At 31.3% G+C, this 22,990-nt stretch overlaps 1 protein-coding gene across 2 annotated transcripts; it reads right to left on the bottom strand.

Moving 5' to 3' along the window:
- Nucleotides 1-312: 312 nt before the first annotated feature.
- LOC136038554 (lactosylceramide 4-alpha-galactosyltransferase-like) lies at nt 313-22,958 on the bottom strand. Of its 2 annotated transcripts, XM_065721850.1 has the most exons (3): nt 22,906-22,958; nt 2,929-3,026; nt 313-1,446 (listed from the first exon to the last, which is right to left on the bottom strand). In XM_065721850.1, exon 3 carries the CDS (start codon nt 1,444-1,446, stop codon nt 442-444), a length of 1,005 nt encoding a protein of 334 aa, XP_065577922.1. In that variant the 5' UTR covers nt 2,929-3,026; nt 22,906-22,958; the 3' UTR covers nt 313-441. The 2 variants fall into 2 exon arrangements, with proteins under 2 accessions (XP_065577922.1, XP_065577835.1); XM_065721763.1 differs by lacking the exon at nt 2,929-3,026 and having other exon boundaries at nt 22,906-22,956.
- Between the last annotated feature and the right edge of the window lie 32 nt (nt 22,959-22,990).

Below are 22,990 nucleotides of genomic sequence, written 5' to 3' on the forward strand. Positions count from 1 at the left end.
AAAATCTGATTCATCTCTGTCAGACTTTGTCAAAAACCTAATTGACCTATTTCAGACCTTGTACCTAGTATATGATTTTTTACAAGAAAATATAATTTTTAACTACCATGAAATTGCGTGGAAACAGACTTATCCAGCCAAAGTTTCTGGATTATCCCATGCTCGTCATTCCTGTCAGTGGAAAAACCCGTCCAAGACGAGTGTTGTTTCTAGAGCTTTAGTTTACCTCATGTACTAAGCATTTTAAATTAGACGCAAAAAATAAGTAATATATGAACACAGACAATATAAATTTAAATAACACAAGCGCTTTTAATCTTGAGGGAAAAATTAGGTTTTAAAGTTCTATGTACAGTTATTCCCTGACTTTATCACAGTTATGGTTTCGACACTGTTTAAGAATAATTAGTATAATTATCAGAAAAAAAATATGAGGTCAAATTAGTAAAACTTCGGTAGTGTTGAGTAAACCAAAGGGCAATATTGCTCTGCGATGATTTCATGGATTTGTCCTTTTTTTCTTACAATAGGAATGTTTGATGTCAAATGGTTATTAAAGTGGATACCATACGCATTGCTCATGACATCTTGTCTAAAATCTTCCAATTTTTTGAATGATTGGATAAATAACCCATCTCTCCACTCCGTCCACTTGATTGGTAGAAATGTCTCTGTTCTTAAGAAAGTTAATTTACAATTTTTTCCCGCCTCATCAAAGTTTCCTTTTTGCAGAGAGAGTTCGCAATATTTCTTCGTAATATCACGAATGGTTTGGAAACCTAAGCCATCCCATGATCTATTATTGTACTTTTTCTGAGCAAGAGAATTGTATATTTTATTGGCTAAAAAGTGGTTACTTTCAAATTTCATTATACCGTTGACTAATTTGTAAAGAAGGAAAGATCCAAGACTTGACGTATTTTTAAGAAGTACTGTGTCTGTGTCTAAATAAAGTCCACCATAATTTTTCAACAAAAAAACTCTCATCATGTCAGATATATGCTCTGTGAGGTCGGTTGCCTGACCTTTAACATCTAGATAAAGTCTTTCAAAGCTAGTGTTTTTAAAGAGTATCCCAGGATCCACTTTCACTAGTTTAAGGTTTGTGAAATTTTTTAAACATGGATTATTTCGTTCTATTGCTTCTTTCTTTATTCCTGTCATGTAGAGGATAACTGGTAACGGATATTGCAACCGGGCAGCAGCTTCAATGCTGCAGGCATATCTGTCATTTAGATATCCTTTACCACTACTTTCAATGAAGAAGGTGGTGTTGAAGTTGTGATATCCCCCAACTTCATAAAGTATTTCTATTCCATCTTCACTTCTTTTTGTACCTCGGATACGATTTAATACGTCATAATCCATTATGAGCAATATTACAATGACGTAGATACCACATGTGCACGCTAATGAGATGAAAGAGTTCCTTATTCGGCATGCCATCTGAAAATAAAGCAAACGATGGTTAATATAAGTCTCATAAGAAAGTTGACTTTTGGTATAATTTGTATAGTGGGTTTCGACATTTTAGGAGAAATTATCTTTAAATTCAATGAAGTTATTAAGCCCTACCAGGATTATTTATACTTTAAAATTTTTTTTACCTGTAAGATCATGATAAAATTTAGCAGTTTCAAATTTATTTTGATCATACAGATGGTGGTAACGAATACTGCATGAGGAGGGATGTAGCTCAACAGGAACCGAAACTCCAAAAAACAGAATATTAAATTCAATAGATATATCAAAGAATCAGTTTGTTTTGTTGATTTCAAATATATAAGATTCATTAAGTTTGGCGTTACCCACCAAAGGGTAAAGTGATAAACTTTGCCAGATTTTCGAAAAAAGAAATGAACATCCCCTAAGAGTCAAAGCTTCTTAATGAAAATCACACTATCGGATTCAGAGTATCAGAGGACACAAATGTAGAGGTTTCAAGCTGCTATCTGAAAAAATCTGGAGTGTTAATTTTTCCCAGAGGAATACTGTGAAAAATACTCTAAAAACTAAACAATAGATTAAAACAAGATTTGAAGGAATATGAGGATACTTTAAGAGTTAAGGATTAGGGATCGGCACCGTTTTTGTTTTAGTTTTGTTTTCTTCCGTATTCTGTTCTTGAAAAACAGATATAGATAACCTTTTTTTTTCAGCGACATTTCTGTTTCTGTTCCGTTTTTTCCTACCTTTTCGGTTGTTTCTGTTGTTCTTCTTTATGTGTTTTTATTGCGATTAGCATCATAGCACTCTTAGCGACTTCTTTTGGATTTGCAATACATACCAGGAATAGTTCTGTCTTTATGCGTTCTGAAGAAAAGATTTACTACTTTGAATATTCTTCTTACATTAAAGCAGTCTTTGAAAAATATGCACAGAATTAAACACCCGCTTGACACAGTGAAAAAAAGAATAAGCATCTAGTTACAAAAGCACAAAATTATCCGTGTGTGTAATAGAAATATAATCCCGTTTTTGAAAAGATCTGATTTTATTGAGCATTTTGCTAAGAATTTATTCATTCTGAAAATATCTGAAACATTTTTTTTCACTTCTTTGACATGGTAGACATGTTTATGGGTTGCCTTATTGTTTTTTATAATTGTAAAACGTGTTTATGGTGAAATTTGAAATAATTTGTACTTATTTCAAATTAAAAAATTTCATTAACGAGCTTCCCATTTCAATATTTGAAAAGCCAGGAATAAAGGCTCTAATTTCTAAACTTACAGTAGGTCTAGCTGTACCTCAGATCGTACTGTTGCAAGATATTCTAGTCACTGCAAAGAAAAAGAAGATCAAGCAGCTCAAAGTAGAACTACAGAAATATCTGGAAAGTGAATTTACCCCTAGACTGCTGGTTGGGTGTGGCTTTCTATGCATTATAGCTCATTACGCAATGAAAAATACAGACAACAACCTTACTTTGGAGCACAGAAACCTTGACTTTCAGTGACTAGTAGTTGATTACAATAGCACTCATTCCTTGTACAATAAGTCGTAGCATCCAGAAGTTCAGAATTCTACAGAAAGTACAGAATATTACTATAATATTGAGCCTGAATTAAAAGTAGAGTTAGAAAATGAAATCAAAGAAAAGAATAAAATTATTTTAGATTTAAAAATATAAATTAATAATTTACGAAATAAAGATATTATTGAACTTAAAATGTTTTTTAAATCAAAACAGATTTAAAGTGCTGGAAATTATAATGAAGTGAAGAATAAAGTAAAAAGTTATTTTAATAATCAAAAAGAAGTTAATAAAAAGGATGCTGATAAAAATCAAAAATCCATTCGAGATGTAATTGCTAGACGGAGTGTTGAAAAAGAACAGAATATTGACATTTTGAATCTATTTATAACTAAGAAAAAACAAGAGAAGTTTTGGATTTCCCAGAGTATTTGTTAATATTTCAAAGAATTCCAATTCAACTGATTTTTGATCCCTTTTTGACTCTGTTGTTAGAGATTTAAAATATAGAATAAATGACAGAGATAGGTAAGAGAGTTCAATTTACAACACGTGAAATATTCTATTCTCAGAAGGATAATGAAGAACACGAACCTATTTATCATCATAGCTACTCCTGGATTTTTAATAAAAATAGTGAAACTGAATAAAGCCATCTAAATAATAACCGCAGGAATATACACACATTAGTCATAGAGAATACAGCCAGATCAGGTTTACAATTTGAAAGAGTCGATGGAAGGGATTATCGAATGACAATATTATCAAGGTATTTGGGAGGTACTACCTGAATTTGTAAAAATTAAAAACCTTGCATTATTAAAAAAAATAATGATAATAAATGCTTTTTTGGTCAACACTCACTTATCGTAACCCAGCAAATGACAGACATGTTGATAGACTATCAAAATATAAACCATATGACAATGAATTTTACTTTAAAGAGATTAGTAATTTGCCAATGCATATTCAAGATATTTATAAATTTAAAAGCAAATATATTATTAAAATTTTTTATTTCAATAAGTGAAAATAATGTGGTTAGAGCTCATATTCCTAAAACCAAGATCAACGGAAAAACTGCTACATATGTGATTGATTTGCTCATTTCAATAATCAGTATGTTTTAAATAAGGATTTAAGTAGATTACGTGAATCTCAAATGACTAAAATGGGCATAAAATTTGTTTATTTACATTGTGTAGAAGACACTTTAATGAACAAGAAAAATTTGAAAAAAATAATAAAAAAGAAAACTGTGAAGATCCTGACATCATCATGCCAGAAACAGGATCAAAAATTCAATTTAAAAATATAGCAAAACAAATGAAAGTACTTTACTGTATTATCGCTGATTTTGAATCGTATAATGAAAAATTTACTCAAAAGAAAGGTAAACAAGACAAATAAAGTAGCAGAGCAAAAGCCATTTGCTTATGGATTCCAAGTATGTTTTTTTTTATACAACAAAAAATAAATATTAGAAATATTTTGGTGAAGATGCTAGCCAGCATTTTGTATCTACTTTAACAGACGTGTATACAGAAATAGCCAATGAGTATGAAAATAGACAGAGAGATCATGGTTATGCACAAAAACCAGACAGAGAAAAATAGAATAATACTATTACAAGCTGTGAACCTTTAAAAGCTGTCTTATTTGTGAAAAGAAATAGAAGATGATAATTTTTCATCTAGATAAAAACCATATGACTGGTAATATACTTGGATTTACTCATGCAGAATGTAATAAAACTTTAGAATTCCTAAACATATCCCTATGTCATGGATAATTTCTCAAATATGACTCTTATTTATTTTTTAGAGAAGTAGTACCTGATAACGGTATTTTTGATTCAGCAGAGATTTTTATATGATTTCTATAAGACAATAACGGTTAATAATACCAAATACGAAATGTGTTTCTTAGATTTACTCCATTTTATGGCTTCATCAATCGGCTATCTGAAAATTTAGCTAAATGTGAATGTAAAATAAATTGCAATTATTTAAGAAACCATTTCAAGTATACTTCCGATGTATTTCAGAAAACTGAAGATTTCAAAGAAATAAGAAAGAAAGGGATATATCCCCATGAATATATTAATAGCTATGAAAAAATAAATGATACAAAATTACCTTCAATAGACGAGTTTTATTCTAGATTAACAGGGAAAAATGTTTCTGAAGAAGAATATATAAGAGCAAAATATATTTGGAAATTATTTAAATGTCAAACACTATTATATTACCCTAAATTATACCTAAGAAGTGATGTTTTAATTTATCAGATATTGTTGAAAATTTTAAAAAACGTATGTTTAAACAATTACAAACTAGATCCACTGCACTTCTTCTCAGCACCAGGACTAACATGCGAAGCTTTTCTCAAGCACTCTAAATCTAAAATTCCATTATTTTCTGACAAAGATATGTATACATTTATTGAAAAAGGAACAGGAGGAGGTGTATCTCAATATATGAAAGATATGCTAAAGCGAATAATAGATAATGAAATACTTTAATCAAATACAATCTTAAAATTATTTAATATATTTAGACTCTAATAATTTGTATGGTTGGGTAATGTCACAAAATTTACATTAAAAAGACTTTACCTTTATTAATATACCCGATCATCTAAAAGAAAACCACACCTCAGACTATTACCAACAATTAAAATATTACGTTCAGTCAGAAATGAATTAGCATAACGTAGGAGCCCATTTACGAAGTTTATTTAGAATATCCAAGAGGGTTACACAGTTTGCATAAAGATTTACCGCTAGCTTCCGATCATTTTCAATACAAATTAAGTACAACTTTAAATAATAAAATAAATTATGTAGTACATTATGAGAATTTAGAATTTCATTTAAAAATGGCTTAGTATTGAAAAAGTACATAGAATACTAGCATTTACTGAGTCACCCTATTTAAAAGAGTATATCAATCATAATACTAAATTACGACAAAAGGGAAGAAATGATTTCGAGAAAAATTCTTTTAAACTATTGAATAATGCTTGTTTTGGAAGAACCATGGAAAATGTTAGAAAAAGAGCTAGTGTTGAAATAATCACTAGTGATGAATAAAAAAAAATGTTAAAAAAACATAACTTTAGATCAGAAATAATCTTTAGCGAGAATGTCTCGGCAGCCAAAATGGCCATGTCAAAAATAAATCTAGATAAACCTATTTATATTGAATTGACTGTATTAGAATTTTCTAAGTTACTGATGTATGAATTTCATTATGAATACATAAAACCAAAATATAATACAAAAATCTGCTCATTTTATATGGATACGGTTAGCTTTATTTAACAATAATGTCTGAGTTTGAACGTTTAAGATCAAAGGTATATGCTTATTTAAAATAGGGTGACGATGAAACGAAAGCAAAGAAAAAAATTGAAAGGTATCAAAACGAATATCTTTAAAGATAAAGTAACATTACAGAATTATAAAGATGTATTATTCGAAAAAGTGGGAAACTTATCAGAAACTCAGTTTACTTTAAGAGCAAACAAACTTAGAATGTTCTTAGAAAAACAAAACAAAAAGCTCTAGACCCTACTGATACTAAAAAAAGATTTTGAAAAATAAAGCAAACACGGTACCCTGAGGATTTAATCAATTGAAGCTATAATCTATTAACCATTAAGTTCAGCTATGAGCTATAAGCTTCAAAGCTGGAAGCTATAAGCTTCAGGCCTATAAGCTTCAAAACTATAAGATTCATAGTTGAATTTTACTTAGCAAAACATTTACCAAGTAAATGGACGGAAAACCACCTATTAAAATATATGAATTTGGACAAAACAAAGTTCGTTTTAAAAATAAGTTTTGTCTAGCACCTCAATGGTCGTTTCGATTAATGATTTGTGGTAACTCTGGTTGTGGTAAAACCAATTTACTCTTGAAATTGATTTATGATTACCTATACTTACAATTAATTTATCTGTATGCTAAAGATCTTGAAGAAGATAGATATAAAGATTTAATGATTAACATTAATGTCGTGGAAGAAAAAACTAATAAGGATCTTATTTTTGTGAGTAATGATCAAAGTGATATCATTGATGTAGATGACTTAGATCCCAAGGTTCACAATTTAGTTATTTTGACAATTTTGTTACAGGAAAAGATCAAAAATATTGTGATAAAACCTAAAATTATACGAATAAACTGTAACTATTTTCTATTTTTCAAATGTTACAGTCCAAAAGAAATTGACTGAATCCGACAAAACCATGCATCTGACTTAAAAAGTTTATCAGCTACTTTAATGAGGCAAGAATCATGGATTTTTACTAATTGATTTTTAAACAAATGATGAATCTCTCAAGTACAGAATGTACATGGATATTCACTTAAAAAAATTTGCATGTACTAAAAGAACGAGTTTGGAAGCTTGGGAAGTAAAAACTGGAAATATACAAGTAACAAAAGGAGATTACTTAATGGAGATGGATATCTTGATTTACAATTGAAACGATTAACTAATCTAGGTGATTCAAAATCAGAGAAAGATGATATGAATTTAAAAAATATGAAAATTATTTTAAACGATTTCAAGCGTGAAGTTGGTAACTAACAAATTTTTAAAAATCAGTATTCAAGTGAGGATATTAATAGATTAACAAAAAATTTTCAATTACCTGATAATATATTGAATAGAGTTGATAACAAAAGACTATTAGTAGAAAGTACCTTAAAAGTAACATAAGAAGACATTAATGCAGAAAATAGAAGAATTAGAAATGTTGTAAACCCGAAAAATCGGGCAAATGCATTTAATTTTTCAAATTTATTGGTATACTCAAAGGGTTTCATGCAGTTATCTGAACATATAGACAATTTCGAATGTGTTATACTAAATAAACTTGAACAAGATCCCGATGAAGCATTTCAAAAGATAATGAAAGGAAGTTTGAAGTAAAAATCAAGCCTATGAAGTTTTTTGAAAAGAATATTACGAAAATCTTTACCTTTGAATTTTATCTATAAAAATAATTCTCTAATAAATGGAAAAGTATACAATTTATTTATCAGAATTTCAAAAAACAAAAAATTTAAACCTATTTTTGATTCAAAACAAAAATGTTAAGTTCGAGTAATACATACAAAAGTGAATGAACGAGAACCTGTTAAACTTTTACTTCATAAAAGAAAGGTGACTAAGATTGAAAAATATAAAAATTAAAACAAAGGATGCGATATCGATCTTTCCTTCAAACAACTACTTTAAAATTGTCCAAGATTATCTTTCTTATGTCTTCTTGGTAAATTTAAAATCAATAAAACGATGAATTTATTTAATATTATTGTTGGTAAAGAACTTTTTAAATTATTGCTTAAAAGACAACAAATTGAACAAATTGAGCAAGGAAAAATAAAGAATAAAGACGTCTATATAATTATGTTTTATCATCAACTAATTCAAAATGGTGGCTTACTTCCAGTTTTAATACCATTAGCAGGTGCCATAGATAAATCTGTTCTAACAATGGTTCAACTGCATTAGGTACATATGCTGGAAAGAAAATTGTTGATAAAATCACTTATTTCTTAAATGCCAAAGGCGAATGTTTAACAGTACCAGGGACTTTACCAAAAGGTCGAGGCTTAAAATTACTAGGTAAACACAAAATTGTTGGGTCTGGATCTGAAGTGCTTGTTGAACCTCCCAAAAAACGTGGTTGACCAAAGGAAATGTAAGTAGAGAGATTTCATAATTATAAAGAATGCTCGCTACCAAACAACGAGGAACGTCAGAAACAATCAAAAATCACATGATACCGTTCATAAATATTGATGTATGGAATGAATTAGGTCATATTCCTTATTTTGAAGGTGTTTTGCTCATGACAACCTACTAAGTAAAATAAGGAAATAAAAAGTGGTGCAATCAATTATGACTGTATGGGACCACTTGAGATGCATTGGACTTGTTATTTCAATGATCCCAAGTACTCATTTGTAGAATTGTATGATTCTTTTGGAGTTTCAGCCTGGAAATGAAATTGTCAACTATTTAAAGACATCAAACAAGCAAATTTGCTATCATTCTACTCAAGTTCAAAATTCTAACAATGCGAATTGTGGTCATTTTTGTGTTGATTATATAAAAAGAAGATTTTAGGGAATGGATCCACAGAATTTTGTTTTCAAATATAAATGGAAGAAGATTTAGAAAAGAGATTATTTGTTTATCGTAGAAGTTTTAAATATTATGGAACTGTTAGTAATGCTTTCCAAGTATCCAAATTTATATTTAGTGCATCATGTTTATCTGCTTTTGCTTTGCTACCTCTTGCGACTTTAAGTCTTGGGAGAGTTCTGATTAATACACTTGAAAAATATCTAAGAATAGCAGAAAGAAAGGCTGATTATAAAACTGCTGATTATAATTCGTTCTATTAAGAATTGCTTGCTATGTATAAATAAGGTGAATTGGTTCATGAATTATTACTTAAACGAGAAAATTAATTACGCAAACATTACAGTTTTTTCCTTGTGAAAATATATGAAACAAGTAAAATTGATGGTTCTAAAATTGCGTAAAGTCTTTCAATTTTAACACCTATATAAAATCCATCATTCTTTCTACCCCCTCTTATTAATACATACTTACTTGGTAAGAACATTATATAAAAAAGCCAATAGCCCCTCTCTGTTTTGGTTAACATACAAGTAATTTTGTCTCCCGAGCCAAATATAATCTTTTCACGGGAACGAACAAACAGTTTATATTTAACTACTTAATCATTCTCTCGTAACTTTTGATGGGTTTAGTTAAACTTAAAAAATTGCCTACATTCAGAATCCTCACTAAAAAAAAAATTCATTTGATATGTATATTGAAAAAATTACATCATTCCCACCAAAAAAAACATGATGGGAAAATAAATAAATGCTAGTTTCTCTTAACACTTTGGACAAAGATGGCATATGAAGGATGCTTCTCTGTAAAAAAAAAACTCCCCCCAGGCTGTTATCCGTTTTCATTTTTTATTTATTTCAATAAGTTCTTTATGTTTAAAAAAAATATTATAATTAAATAATAATTTAAAAAAAAAATTTCAGTTTTTGCATTTGCAATTAATTTTTTTTTGTTTTTATCATTTTTCATGGTGTTGGTGATCTCAGACTGGGTTCTGGCAAATCCCGAGGGTTTTTGTTCGGAAGGAAGCTGGCTGCTTCTTACTCTTCGATATGGACCCCTTTGGTCCGATTGTTTTGACATCGTCAACTGCTACACAAGGTAAAAGTGAGAGTCAAATTGTTGAAAAAAAACTAATGATAAGTGGACCACATAACCGATTAGGCCATCCTCGGCCTGCCAGGAAACTGTATTTATTCTTTTCGGGGAACATTTGAAAGGCATCTTGTGACGTTTCAGGTGATATGCGTTTGGACTTCAAATAACTGAATCTCGTTAGAATAAAGCCGGAGTTAATTGAAAGAAAGAAATGCCATCATTGAAGTCAGTGATTGCAAATTATGTGTTAATATAAAAGTTAAATAAAAATAAATTATTTAGATATCGAACTATGCACTAAATTTTAAATTACTAGATTTTATCGGCAGTAAACTCTAGTATTCCTTTTGTGAGCCGATAGTAGTATCTGTGTCTGACTGAATCTTGAAAAATACCCACTTCATGAACCTCTAACTCTCTCAAATTCTCTAATCCAATTAGAGATTATATTCCAATCCAATTCCAAACCTCTAATACAATTCTTCTATCTCTTACGTTTTCAAAACCTAAATCTTCAATTTCAGACTCTAGTATAACATTTGTGAGCTGGTAATAGTGTATTTGTCTGACTGAATCTTGGTAAAATCTCAATTCATACGCCTCTAACTCTAAAAAAAAATCCAATTCATCTCTATCAGACTTTGGCTAAAATCTAATTCACCTGTTTCAGACTCTAGTATACCACTTGTGAGTTGGTAGTAGTCTCTGTGTCTGATTGAATCTTGATAGATTCCCACTAAATCGGTCTCATACTCTAAACAGAATCTTACTTATCTCTGTCAAGCTTTGGTAAAACCCTAATTCAACTATTTCAGACTATAGTATACATCTTCTGAACTGCTAGTAGTGTCTACGTCAGATTAAATCTTGATTAATTCCCACTTCATATGTCTCTAAATCTACAAAAATCGATTCATTTCTCCTGGAATTAGGTAAAAATCTAATAAATCTATTTCAGACTCAAGTATACCACTTGTGAGTTGGTTGTAGTGTCTGAATCTGACTGAATCTGGACAAATTAACAATTCAAATGTTTTCAACTCTCAAAACAAGTTGATTCATATCTCTGGCACTTTGGTAAACTCCTAATTCACCGATTTCAGACTCTAGTATACAACTTGTGAGCTTGAAGTAGTAGTGTCTGTGTCTGACTAAATATTGATAGAATCCCACTTCATATGTCTCTTACTCTACAAAATCCAAATCATCTCTCTTAGACTTTGCTATATAGTTAATTTACCTATATCAGACCTAATTTGTCTATTTCGGCAAATTACACGCTCTTTGAAAATAATCGAGGTGAGTATCATAAATTTCAATTTGAAAAAGCGTCAATTGAAGAATTAACAAAAATTGTGAAGAATTTAAAGTCAAATGCTGCTGGTATTGACGGTTTGAATATGAAAGCATTCAAAGTAGTCTCAGTGTATCTGCTACCATGTCTTCTCTACCTCGTTAATCTGTCACTTGAAATCGACCAATTCCCTGAAGCGCTTAAGCAAGCAAAGGTCCTGCCACTGTTTAAATGAGGCAATAAGCAAGATATGACGAACCATCGACCTATAAGCTTGTCACCACTATTCTCAAAGATATACGAGAAAATAGTACATTGACAGCTGTATGAATATCTAGACAAGCTCAGAATATTAAGTGAGTCACAGTTCTGTTTCAGAACTAAACATTCAACTGTTAATTCGGCATACCATCTAATGGAGTGCGTTAATAGTGCCCTAGAAAGGAATCTTATCCCTCTTACTGTGTTCATAGATTTTAAAAAAGCATTTGATACCGTTGATTTTAATCTTTTATTAAGTTGGCTAGCTTGTTTGAGAGTCCGTGAGGAGTGTTTGGATTGGCTTAGGTTTTACTTGCATGGTAGGTCCATCAAAGTTATGATAGATGATGTGGTAGGGAAACCCTTCAATGTGAATTGTGGAGTGCCCCAAGGTTCGGTATTAGGACCTTTACTGTTTCTTATATACGTGGATACAATGCGTTTTTACATTCCTGGTGCCGTAGTTATATCATTCGCAGATGACACAGCGCTTACAGTGATTGGGGAATCTGTCGAAGATCTTATAGAGATAACTAATGTAGCTTTGGAGAATTTATCTCAGTTCACAAAGCATAGTTTTCTTGCAGTGAATACTGAGAAGACTAATTATATGATATTTAGTCGTATTGGTAAAGTTGTAAATAACAACTTTGTCATAGTATTCTTTTACAAGGTGTTTTCATTAGTCAGGTTTTTCAATGTAGATATCTAGGATTTTATTTTGATGTAAATTTTAGTTGGATTCATCATTGCAAAGTTTTATCTTCAAAATTGGCCCGCGGAGTCAGTATTTTAAGAAGATTTCATAATTTTTTTCCTCTACATGTCCTGAAAGCAATTTATTATTCAATTATCCATCCTTATTTAGTTTATGGTTGTTCATTGTATGCAAGCAATTTTTCTAGTCATGTAAAAAGGGTCCATATTATGCAGAATAAGGCAATTAGAAGTTTGGGTGAGTATCTTGCGTGTGGTAGTACTAGAGATAGTTTTAGAGATTTAGATATTTTGAATATTGATTTTATTAAATCTCAACAGATTTTAATTTTTGTATACCAGGTTTTAAATGGATTGTCTCCTCAATATTTTAAGAGTTTTTATCGATATAATTCAAATTATCACGATTATTCTACTAGGAGCTCGGATCAGCTGACTAGTGAAATCAGGCATACAACTTGATCTGGGTTTATGATTAAACATGTAGGTGTTGTTATTTGGAACTCAATTCCAGAGAGTGTTAGGTGTTCTGAAAACCTTATGTTATTTAAAGTAAGAATAAAAAATTATTTTTTGAATAAATTATAAATTATATTTGTTAAATTTTTATCCTTTTTTTTTCTTATGATGAGAGATGGCTGTTTAGAGATTGTATAGTGTTTCGTCTGTTATTAATGTTTTTTTTTTTTTTTTTTTTTTTTTTTTTTTTTTTTTTTTTTTTTTTTTTTGCATATTTCTTTGATTTTGAATGAACAGTTATCATTTATTTGTTGTAGTTTTGCTGCTGAACATGGACATATTAGGTCCCTAAATTTAGCAGTATATTAAAAATTGTAAGTGCAATTTTAGTAATTATTATTTGATGAAATAAACACATAACTACCTACCTACCTACCTACCTACCTAGTATACCAACCTCATTTGTCTCCATCTCTAATAAAAATAAAATTCATCTCTCTCAGACTTTGGTAAAGACCTAATTCGCTTATTTCATACTCTATTATACCACTTTGGAGCTGGTATTAGTGTCTATGTCTCACTGAATCTTGATAAGTTTCCACTTCATATGTCTCCAACTCTGATAATTATTCAATTCATCTCTCTCAAACTTTGATAAAAACCTTATTCACTTATTTTAGACTCTAGTATACATCTTTTGAGCTGGTAGTAGTGTCTGTTTTTGACCGAATCTTGATAAATTCCCACTTATTCCTCTCTGTATCTAAAAACCATCCCATCCATTTTGCTCAGACATTGGTAATAACCAAATTAACCTATTTCAAACTCTAGTACATCACTTGTATGTTGGTACTAGTGTCTGCGTCTGATTGAATCTTGATAAACTTCCACATTTTAGACTCTATACTTGTGAGTTGGTAGATATTTACCACTTGTGAGTTGGTAGAAGTGTCTGTGTCTGAAACTTGATAAATTACCACTTCCTGCGTCTATAGCTAAATCAAGAATAGGATTCACCTCTCCCAAACTTTGGTAAAAATCTAATTTACCTGTTTCAAACTCTTGTAAACAATTTTTGAGTTGGTAATAGTTTCCGTGTCTGAATGAATCTTGATAAATTTCCTCGTTATAAGTCTCTAACTCTCAACAGAATAGGATTGCTCTCTCTCAGACTTTGATAAAAACCTAATTTACCTATTTGAGACTCTAGTACACAGCTTGTAAGCTGATAGTAGTATTTCTATCTGACTGAATCTTAGTAAGTTCCCACTTCATATATTTTTAACTCTAAAAAGAATCCAATTTATCGCTTTCAGACTTTGGTAAAACCTAATTTACCCATTTTGGACTTTTGTATACCACTTGTGATCTGGTAGTTGTCTGACTGAATCTTAATAAAATTCCGCTTCATTTACTTCTATCTCTAAAGAGAATTCGATTCATCGCTCTCAAACTTTGGCAAAACCCTCATTCATCTATTTCAGACTCCAGCATACCACTTGTGAGTTGGTAATCGTTTATTTGTCTGACTGAATCTTATGACATCCCCACTTCATATGTCACTAACTCTAAAAAGAATACCATTTATTTATCTCAGATTTTGACAAAAATCTAATTCAGACTCTAGCATACCACGTACAAGGTTATAGCAATTTCTTTTTCTGACAGAATCTTGAGAAATTTCCACTTAATATATATCTAACTTTAATAACAATCTGATTCATGTCTCTCAGACTTTGGCAAAAACTTAACACAGTTTTTTCAGACTTTAGTATACCATTTGTGAGCTGGAATTAGTATATCTGTCTTACAGAATCTTGATAAATTCCCACTTGATGTGTCTCTAACTCTAGGAAACATAAAATTCATCCCTCTCAGACTTTGGGAAAAATCTAATTCACCTATTTCAGACTCTATTATACCACTTCTGAGCTGGTAGGGAGTGTCTGTGTCCGACTGAAACTTGATAAATGCCCTCTTCATCGGTCTCTAGCCTTAAAAAATCCAATTAGCCTCTCTCAAACTTTGGTGAAAACCAAATCCACCTAATTCAGACTCTAGTATACCACTTGTGAGTTTGTACTAGTCTCTATGTTTGACTGAATCCTGATAAATTCCAAATTCATTAGTTTTTAATCCTAAGAAGAATAAAATTCATTTCTCTCAAACTTTGGTAAAAACCAAATTCACCTATTTCAGACTCTAGCATACCACTTGTGAGCTGGTAGTAGTGTCTGTGTCTGACTGAATCTTGATAAATTCCCACTTGATGCGCCTCTAATTCTAAAAGGAATACAATTCATCTCTGTTATTCATTGGCAAAAACCAAATTTAGCTATTTCAGACTCTAGTGTACCACTTGTGAGTTGGTAGTAGTCACTACGTTTGACTGAATCTTGATAGATTCCCAATACATCAGTCTGGAACTCTAAATAGAATCCGACTTACCTCTCTCAAACTTTGGTAAAAACCTAATTAAACTATTTCAGACTCTAGTATACATCTTCTGAGTTGGTAGTAGTGTCTACTTCTGAATAAATATTGATAAACTCCCACTTCATATGTCTCTAAAATTAAGAAGAATCCAATTCATCTCTCTTAGACTTTGGTGAAAACCTAGTTAACCGATTTCAGACTTTAGTATACCACTCGTGAGTTTGTTAGTAGTTTCTGAATCTGACTGAATCTTGATAACCTAACGCTTCATATGCCTTTAACTCTCAAAACAATTTGATTCATATCTTTGGGCATTTAGTAAAATCCTATTTCACCTATTTCAGACTTTAGTATACCACTAGTGAACTGTTAGTAGCGTCCGTGTCTGTTTGAATATTGATAAAATACCACTTCATATGTTTCTTACACTAAAAAAAAACAAATCATCTCTTTCAGACTTTGGTATCGACTTAATTAACCTATATCAGTTCTAATTTATCTATTTTGGACTCTAGTATACCAACATCATATGTCTCCAACTCTAATAACAATTCAATTCATCCCTCTCAGACTTTGGTAAAAACCTAATTTACCTATTTCAGACTCTAGTATACCATTTGTGAACTGGTAGTAGTGTCTCTGTCTGACACGATCTTGATAAATTCCCACTTCATATGTCTCCGACTCTTATAACTAATCGATTCATCTCTCTCAAACTTTGGTAAAGACCTAATTTACAAATTTTAGACCCTAGTATACATCTTGTGAGCTAGTAGTAGTAACTGTGTCTGATTGAATCTTGATAAATTCCCACATCTTTTGTCTCTAACTCGAAAAAGAATCCGACTCATATTTCTCAGACTTTGGTAAAAACCAAATTCACCTGTTTCAAACTCTAGTACACTTGTGAGTTGATAGTAGTGTCTGTGTCTGACTCACTCTTGACAAACTCCCACTTTACATATCTGTAACCTTAAAAACTATTAGATTCATCTCTTTTAGACTCTGGTAAAAATCTAGTTCACCTATTTGATACTCTTGTATATCATTTGTGAGTTGGTAGTAGTGTCTACGGCTGAATGTTAGTAAATTCCAACTTCATGTGTACCTAACTCTATCAAGAATCCTATTCATTGGTCTCAAAATTTTGTTAAAACCAATTCACCCGTTTCAGACTCTAGTAAGTCTTTTTTGAGCTGGTAATAGTGACTGCGTCTGAATGAGCCTTGATAATTTCCCACTTTATATGTCGCTAGCTCTAAAAAGAATCGGATTCGTCTTTCTCATACTTTGGTAAAAACCTAATTCACCTATCTCAGACTCTAGTATGCAGCTTTTAAGCTGATAGTATTGCTTCTATCTGACTGATTCTTAGTGAATTTCTACTTCACATATTTGAAAATCTAAAAAAATCTGATTCATTGCTCCCAGACTTTGGTAAAACCAAATTTACCTATTTTGGACTCTAGTATACCACTTCTGATCTGGTAGTAGTGTTTGTGTCTGACTAAATCTTAATAAAATCCTACTTTATATGTTTCTAACTCTAAAAAGAGTCCGATTCATCTCTCTCAAACTTTGGTAAAAACCTAATTCACCTAATTCAGACTCTAGTATACCCCTTTCGAGTTGGTATTAGTGTCCACGTCTGAATGAATATTGATAAATTCCAACTTCATATATTTCTAACTCTAATAACAATTCTATTCATTTCTTTATGACTTTGGTAAAAAAAAAACTCATTTATCGATTTTACAATCTAGTAAACCACTTGTGAGTTGTTAGTGGTATATGTGTCTGACGAAATCTTGATACATTCCCACTTCTAATGTCTTTAAATGCAAAAAGAATCCAATTAATCCTTCTCAGACTTTGGCAAAAACCTAATTCACCTTTATCAGACTCTAGCATTCCAGTTACGAGTTGGTATTTGCGTCTGTTAGTCTGAATCTTGATATATTCCCACTCCATATATCTCTAACTTTAAAAACAGTCCGATTCATCTCTATCAAATTTTAATAAAAACTTAATTCACCTATTTCTGACTCTATTAAACCACTCACAAGTTGTTATTCGTGTCTTTTCTGACTGAATCTTAATAAATTCCCACTTCATATGTCTCTAACTCTACAAACAGATCGATTCATCTCTCTCAGACTTTGCTAAAAACAAATTCAAGTATTTCAGAAGTAGTATACCACTTATGAGGTGGTAGCAGTATATGCGTCTGACTAAATCATAATAACTTCCCAATTCACATTTCTCTAACACTAATAAATATTCGATTCATCTCTCTCAAACTTTGGTACAAATATATTTGACCAATTTTAGACTCTAGTATATCACTTGTCAGCTGGTATTAGTGTCAATTTCTGACTGAATCTTGATAAATTCGCACGTCATATGTCTCTAGCCCTAATAACAATCCGACTCATGTCTCTCAGACTTTGGTAAAAACCTAATTCGCCTATTTCAGACTCTAGTATACCACTTTTGTATTGATTGGTAGCAGTGTGTACGTCTCATTGAATCTTGATGAGTTCCCAATTGGCATGATTCTAACTCTAAAACGAATCTGATTCATCAATTTATGACTTTGGTACCAACATAATTCACATATTTCAGAGTGAGTTATGTCACTCTGACATAGCTCATTATATCAGAGTGACATAATAAGTGAGTTATGTCAGAGTGAGTAACGAATATGTCACTTGTGATATGTCACAAGTGACATATTCACTTGTGAGTTGGTAGTAGTATCTGTGTCTGAAACTTGATTAATTCCCGCTTCATACGTCTCTGACTCTATCAAGAATCCGATTCATCTCTCTCAAACCTTAATAAAAACCAAATTCACCTATTTCAGACTCTAGTTTACATCTTATGAGCTGGTAGTAGTATCTGAGTCTGAATGAATCCTTATGAGTTCACACTTCATATGTCTCTAACTCTAAAAAGAATCTGATTTCTTTCTCTCAGGCTTTGGTAAAAACCTAATTCACTTATATCAGACTCTAATATATCACATATGGGCTGTTAGTAGTGTCTGTGTCTGACTGAATCTTGATAAATTTCCATTTCATATGTCTTTAATTCTAAAAGGAATACGATTGATCTCTCCCAGACTTTGTTAAAAACCAAATTCACTTATTTCAGACTCCAGTATACATCTTTGAGCTGGTAGTAGTATCTGGATCTGACTGAATCGTGATGAATTCCCTCTTCATATGTCTCTAACTCTAAAAAAAACACGACTGATCTCTCTTAGACTTTGGTAAAAATGGAATTTAACTATCTTAGACTCTAGTATACCATTTGTAAGCTGGTAGTAGTGTCTGTATCTGGCTGAATCTTAATAAGTTCCCACTTCATATGTTTTATACTTTACAAAGAATCCGATTACTCTCTTTTAGACTTCGGTAAAAATTTCACCTATTTCAGACTCTAGTATATCACATATGAGCTGGAAGTAGTGTTTGTTTCTGACTGACTGTTGATAAATTCCTACTCTTTACTTGTCTAAATCTAAAAAATCTTATTCTTCTCTCTCATACTTCGGTACAAACCTAATTCACATATTTCAGACTCTAGTATTCCACTTTTGACCTGACAGTAGTGTCTGTGTCTGACTGAATCTTGATAAATTCTCAACTCATATGTCTCTAACCCTAAAAAACAATCCTATTCATCCGTCTCAGACTTAAGTAAAAATCTGTTTCACTTATTTCAGATTCTAGTATACCATATATTTGCTGGTAGTAGTGTTTCTGTTTGACTGATTCTTGATAAATTCCCACTTTATATGTCTCTTACTCTAGAAGGAATTTGATTCATCTCTCTCAGACTTTGTTCAAAAGCTGATTTATCTATTTCAGAATCTAGTAAACCCCTTGTAAACGGTACTAGTGTCTATTTATGACTAAATCTTGATAAATTTCCACTTCATATGTCTCTAACTCCAAAACGAATCCAATTCATGTCTTTCAGACTTTGGTAAAAACTTAATTCAACTATATCAGGCTTTATTATATCTCTTGTGACCTGTAGTTGTGTCTTTGCTTGACTTAATCTTCATAAATTCTGACTTTATATGTTTCAAACTCTAAAGAAAATGCAATTCCTCTCTCTCAGACTTTGGTAACAACCTAATTCCCATATTTTAGACCCTAGTATACCACTTGTTTTCTGGTAATAGCGGCTTTGTATGACTAGATATTGATAAATCCCCACTTTATATGTCTCTTACTCTAGAAGGAATTCGATTCATCTCTCTGAGACTTTGTTCAAAAGCTGATATATCTATTTCAGAGTCTAGTATACCACTTTTGAGCTGGTACTAGTGTCTATTTATGACTGAATCTTCTTAAATTCCTTCTTTTAATGTCACTAAATCTAAAATGAATTCGATTTATCTCTTTCAAACTTTGGTAAAACCTAATTCACCTATATCAGACTCTAGTATACCGCTTATGAGCTGGTAGTAGTGTCAGTGTCTGACTGAATATTGACAAATTCCCACTTCATATGTCTCTAACTCTAACACGAGTCCGATTCATCTCTTTCAGACTTTGGTAAAAACTTAATTCCCCTATTTCAGATTCTAGTGTATCACTTGTGAGCTGGTAGTAGTGTCCGTGCCCGACTTAATCTTCATATATTCTGACTTTATATGTTTCAAACTCTATGAAAAAATGTAATTCATCCCTCTCAGACTTTGGTAAAAACCTAGTTCACCTATTGCAGACTCTAATAAGGCTATATTGTATAATTTCCTTCATAGGGCTGTTGTATCATCCCTTAAAATATATACTACTTTATTAATTTCGAGTTTATGCATATGTCAATACTGAGCAACACTTTCAAAAAGGTTTTGTTGAATCATTTCCATCACAGGGATCTCGTATCATTGCTTAAAATATATGCGACTTTATTAATTTTTATTGTATGCATAACCCAATACTAAGCAATACTTTTCAAACGACTTTATTGCATCATCAGCCTAAAATGACTGTCGTATCATCGCTTAAACAATATACAACTTTATTGATTTTGACTTTACGTATACCCGAATACTAATTAATACTTTTGAAAAGTCCCCAAAATAAATTAAGACCCCCGGGGGGTGAGATATGGACGACGATAAGTTCCCTTTAAAAATTGCCTTAGCAATTGATTCATTGGGGACAAAGGTACATCAATTTACTTTTACAAAGTGCCTTTCATAAAATTTTCTTTTGCGTGATCTTGATTGTTATTGGAAATTTAGTTTTCAATTATTATAATTTTTTCTAGTTCTCTTTCTTAAATTCTCTCTCTCTTTTCTTTGGTTTTACAAATTCAAAATGGTATTTCGCTGAAAAAATATGTATTTTGAACAATTTAGTTCTTATGGGGTATGGATAAAAAAATTCATACCTCGGATTTTTTTAATTGTTCGAGGGAGGGAGTATTTGCAAATAAAAGCTCCAAAATATATTAAAATTTATTTATACACATTATCATTTCTTTTTTTCGAGGGTCAGACTTTATTGGGGGGAGGGGCTCAGAAACAGTAGCCTCTCTCTACTCTGAATACGGCCTTGAAGTTTTATTTAGCTAAAAATAAACAAGAAGAAAAAAATGACATAACCTGTATATTAAACATTACTAAAAAGTACTCATGAGAGTGGAAAAACTATTTAACATGTAGCCAAGTTATTGCAACACCCCCCCCCACCCAAATAACGTTAAAAATTGTCCAGGAAAATAAAGATCAACATTTATTTATTATTGGTTTAAATCAATATCAGCAAAAATTGGGGAAAATAACATTTTAGTCCTTTTCCTTTGGCTTACCAATATTCTGAACTGTATTTCAGTGAAAACAATATACTTTTTATACAGCTTGATTTTTTTCGGGGGGGGGGAAGGTACAAAAAACTTTACAAACCGGATTAAAATTTGTTTAAATGCATTTCAGTCACTATTTTACGAGTAAAGTTTAACCCTTGGGCGACAAGGGGGGCTGAAGCCTGGAAACAGCCTTCACTCTGAGTAGGGCCTTGACTTTTTATTTGAAAAAACATCCATTCTTTTTACTTTGCTTTCTCTTTGAAATTGCTTGAAATATATATTGCTTTCAGTAAAACGTGAATGACACTAGCGTAACAAAAGAGAGGACAGTTCATATATCTTGTAATTTCTGTTCGTTTTGAGTTTAAGTTTAATATTAGTTTTATTTTTGATACAGTATAAGTTCATTATTGGTTACATTTTTTATGAACTGCTAACATCTGGTTTGTTTGTTATTAATATTCATATTTAATGATTTAAAAAAAAAAAAATCTTAATCGGGATACAAGGGAACGATTTCCCAGTTTATATACCTAGTAATAACAAATTATGATTCTTAGATAATAATTATGAATTTACTACCCTTTTTCATGATTTCGATTTTGTTTTCTTTTACAGAATTTGAATAATTTCTTACAACTTAAACACCACGTAACACTTCTTTAAGGATTTGAATTTAGTATGAAGGATAAGGAACGAGGATATAAATTTTTTCCCATAATTGTTTGGGTCCCTAAATTAAACCTAAGAACAAGGAGGAAAAAAAAAATCTTAAGATGAAGGAAACAAAGGGGACGGCGGCCAGTAGAAGGAAAAGACAAACTAAAATGATGAGGATGTTTTGCCTCTATTAGAAAGCGTCTTCAATGCTAAAAACAATCAAAAACAATGAAATATAAATTAATCTAAAACCTAAAACTAATTAAAAAAATAAAATCAAGAAAAAAAAAATATACAGTTGATGCTAATTCGATTGAGCACCACAGAAGCTCAATATGAAACTTAAACAATTTTTAGGACTGTTTAATGGACAGAAAAAATGGACAGAAAAATTGTTTCGCAACGTTTAGTATCGTGTCTAGTTGAAAACCTGAAAAGACTGGAAACCGGGCCTAAGTTACTTGTCGCAGGCAAAGAAAGAAGCACTTATGTTATTACTACTTACTAACATTTTCTGTTATCTAGCGATTATGTTTGTGCAGGATGATTTCGCGAGTCAGGAGTAGACACAGGGACACAAGCAATTAAACACTAAATTTCTAATCCGTTTTAGTGTGCTTTTTCATGCAAAGGTTAAAAATACAAAAAACTTAAAAATTTACAACTGCTCTAGTTTTTTTGGAAGTTGAGGTTTCAATAACTTTAGTTGCTTTTTTCAAAAAATCCAGTGCATCAGTTTCAAAAGGCTTGCAATTATGCCAAAAATGGGACGTGTCCCACTTAATAAAGCTTTTCCGAGCAGAACTTTATTTGGTTTTCAACATGCGTCCGAAAAATCCAGTAGTCCAAACCTGATCGGGCTCCCTCAGGGCTACAAGTCCCTAATATCCATCAAAGTGGATTCTAGATCACTGCTAGCATCCTGACTTGACTTTTTTAGGTCCAAGTTAAATCTGACCGTCCTGGATGGGAGAAGAAGAGGTATCTATTATCAGGATATATACCTTATAGGAGGTGAGGAATCCCATGTTCAGGTTGACTTTAAGTAATGATTGAGTTAGTTTACATACTAATTTCAGTTAATTTTAA

Source organism: Artemia franciscana, chromosome 1 (assembly GCF_032884065.1).
Source record: "Artemia franciscana chromosome 1, ASM3288406v1, whole genome shotgun sequence".
NCBI classification, from domain to species: Eukaryota; Metazoa; Arthropoda; class Branchiopoda; order Anostraca; family Artemiidae; genus Artemia; species Artemia franciscana.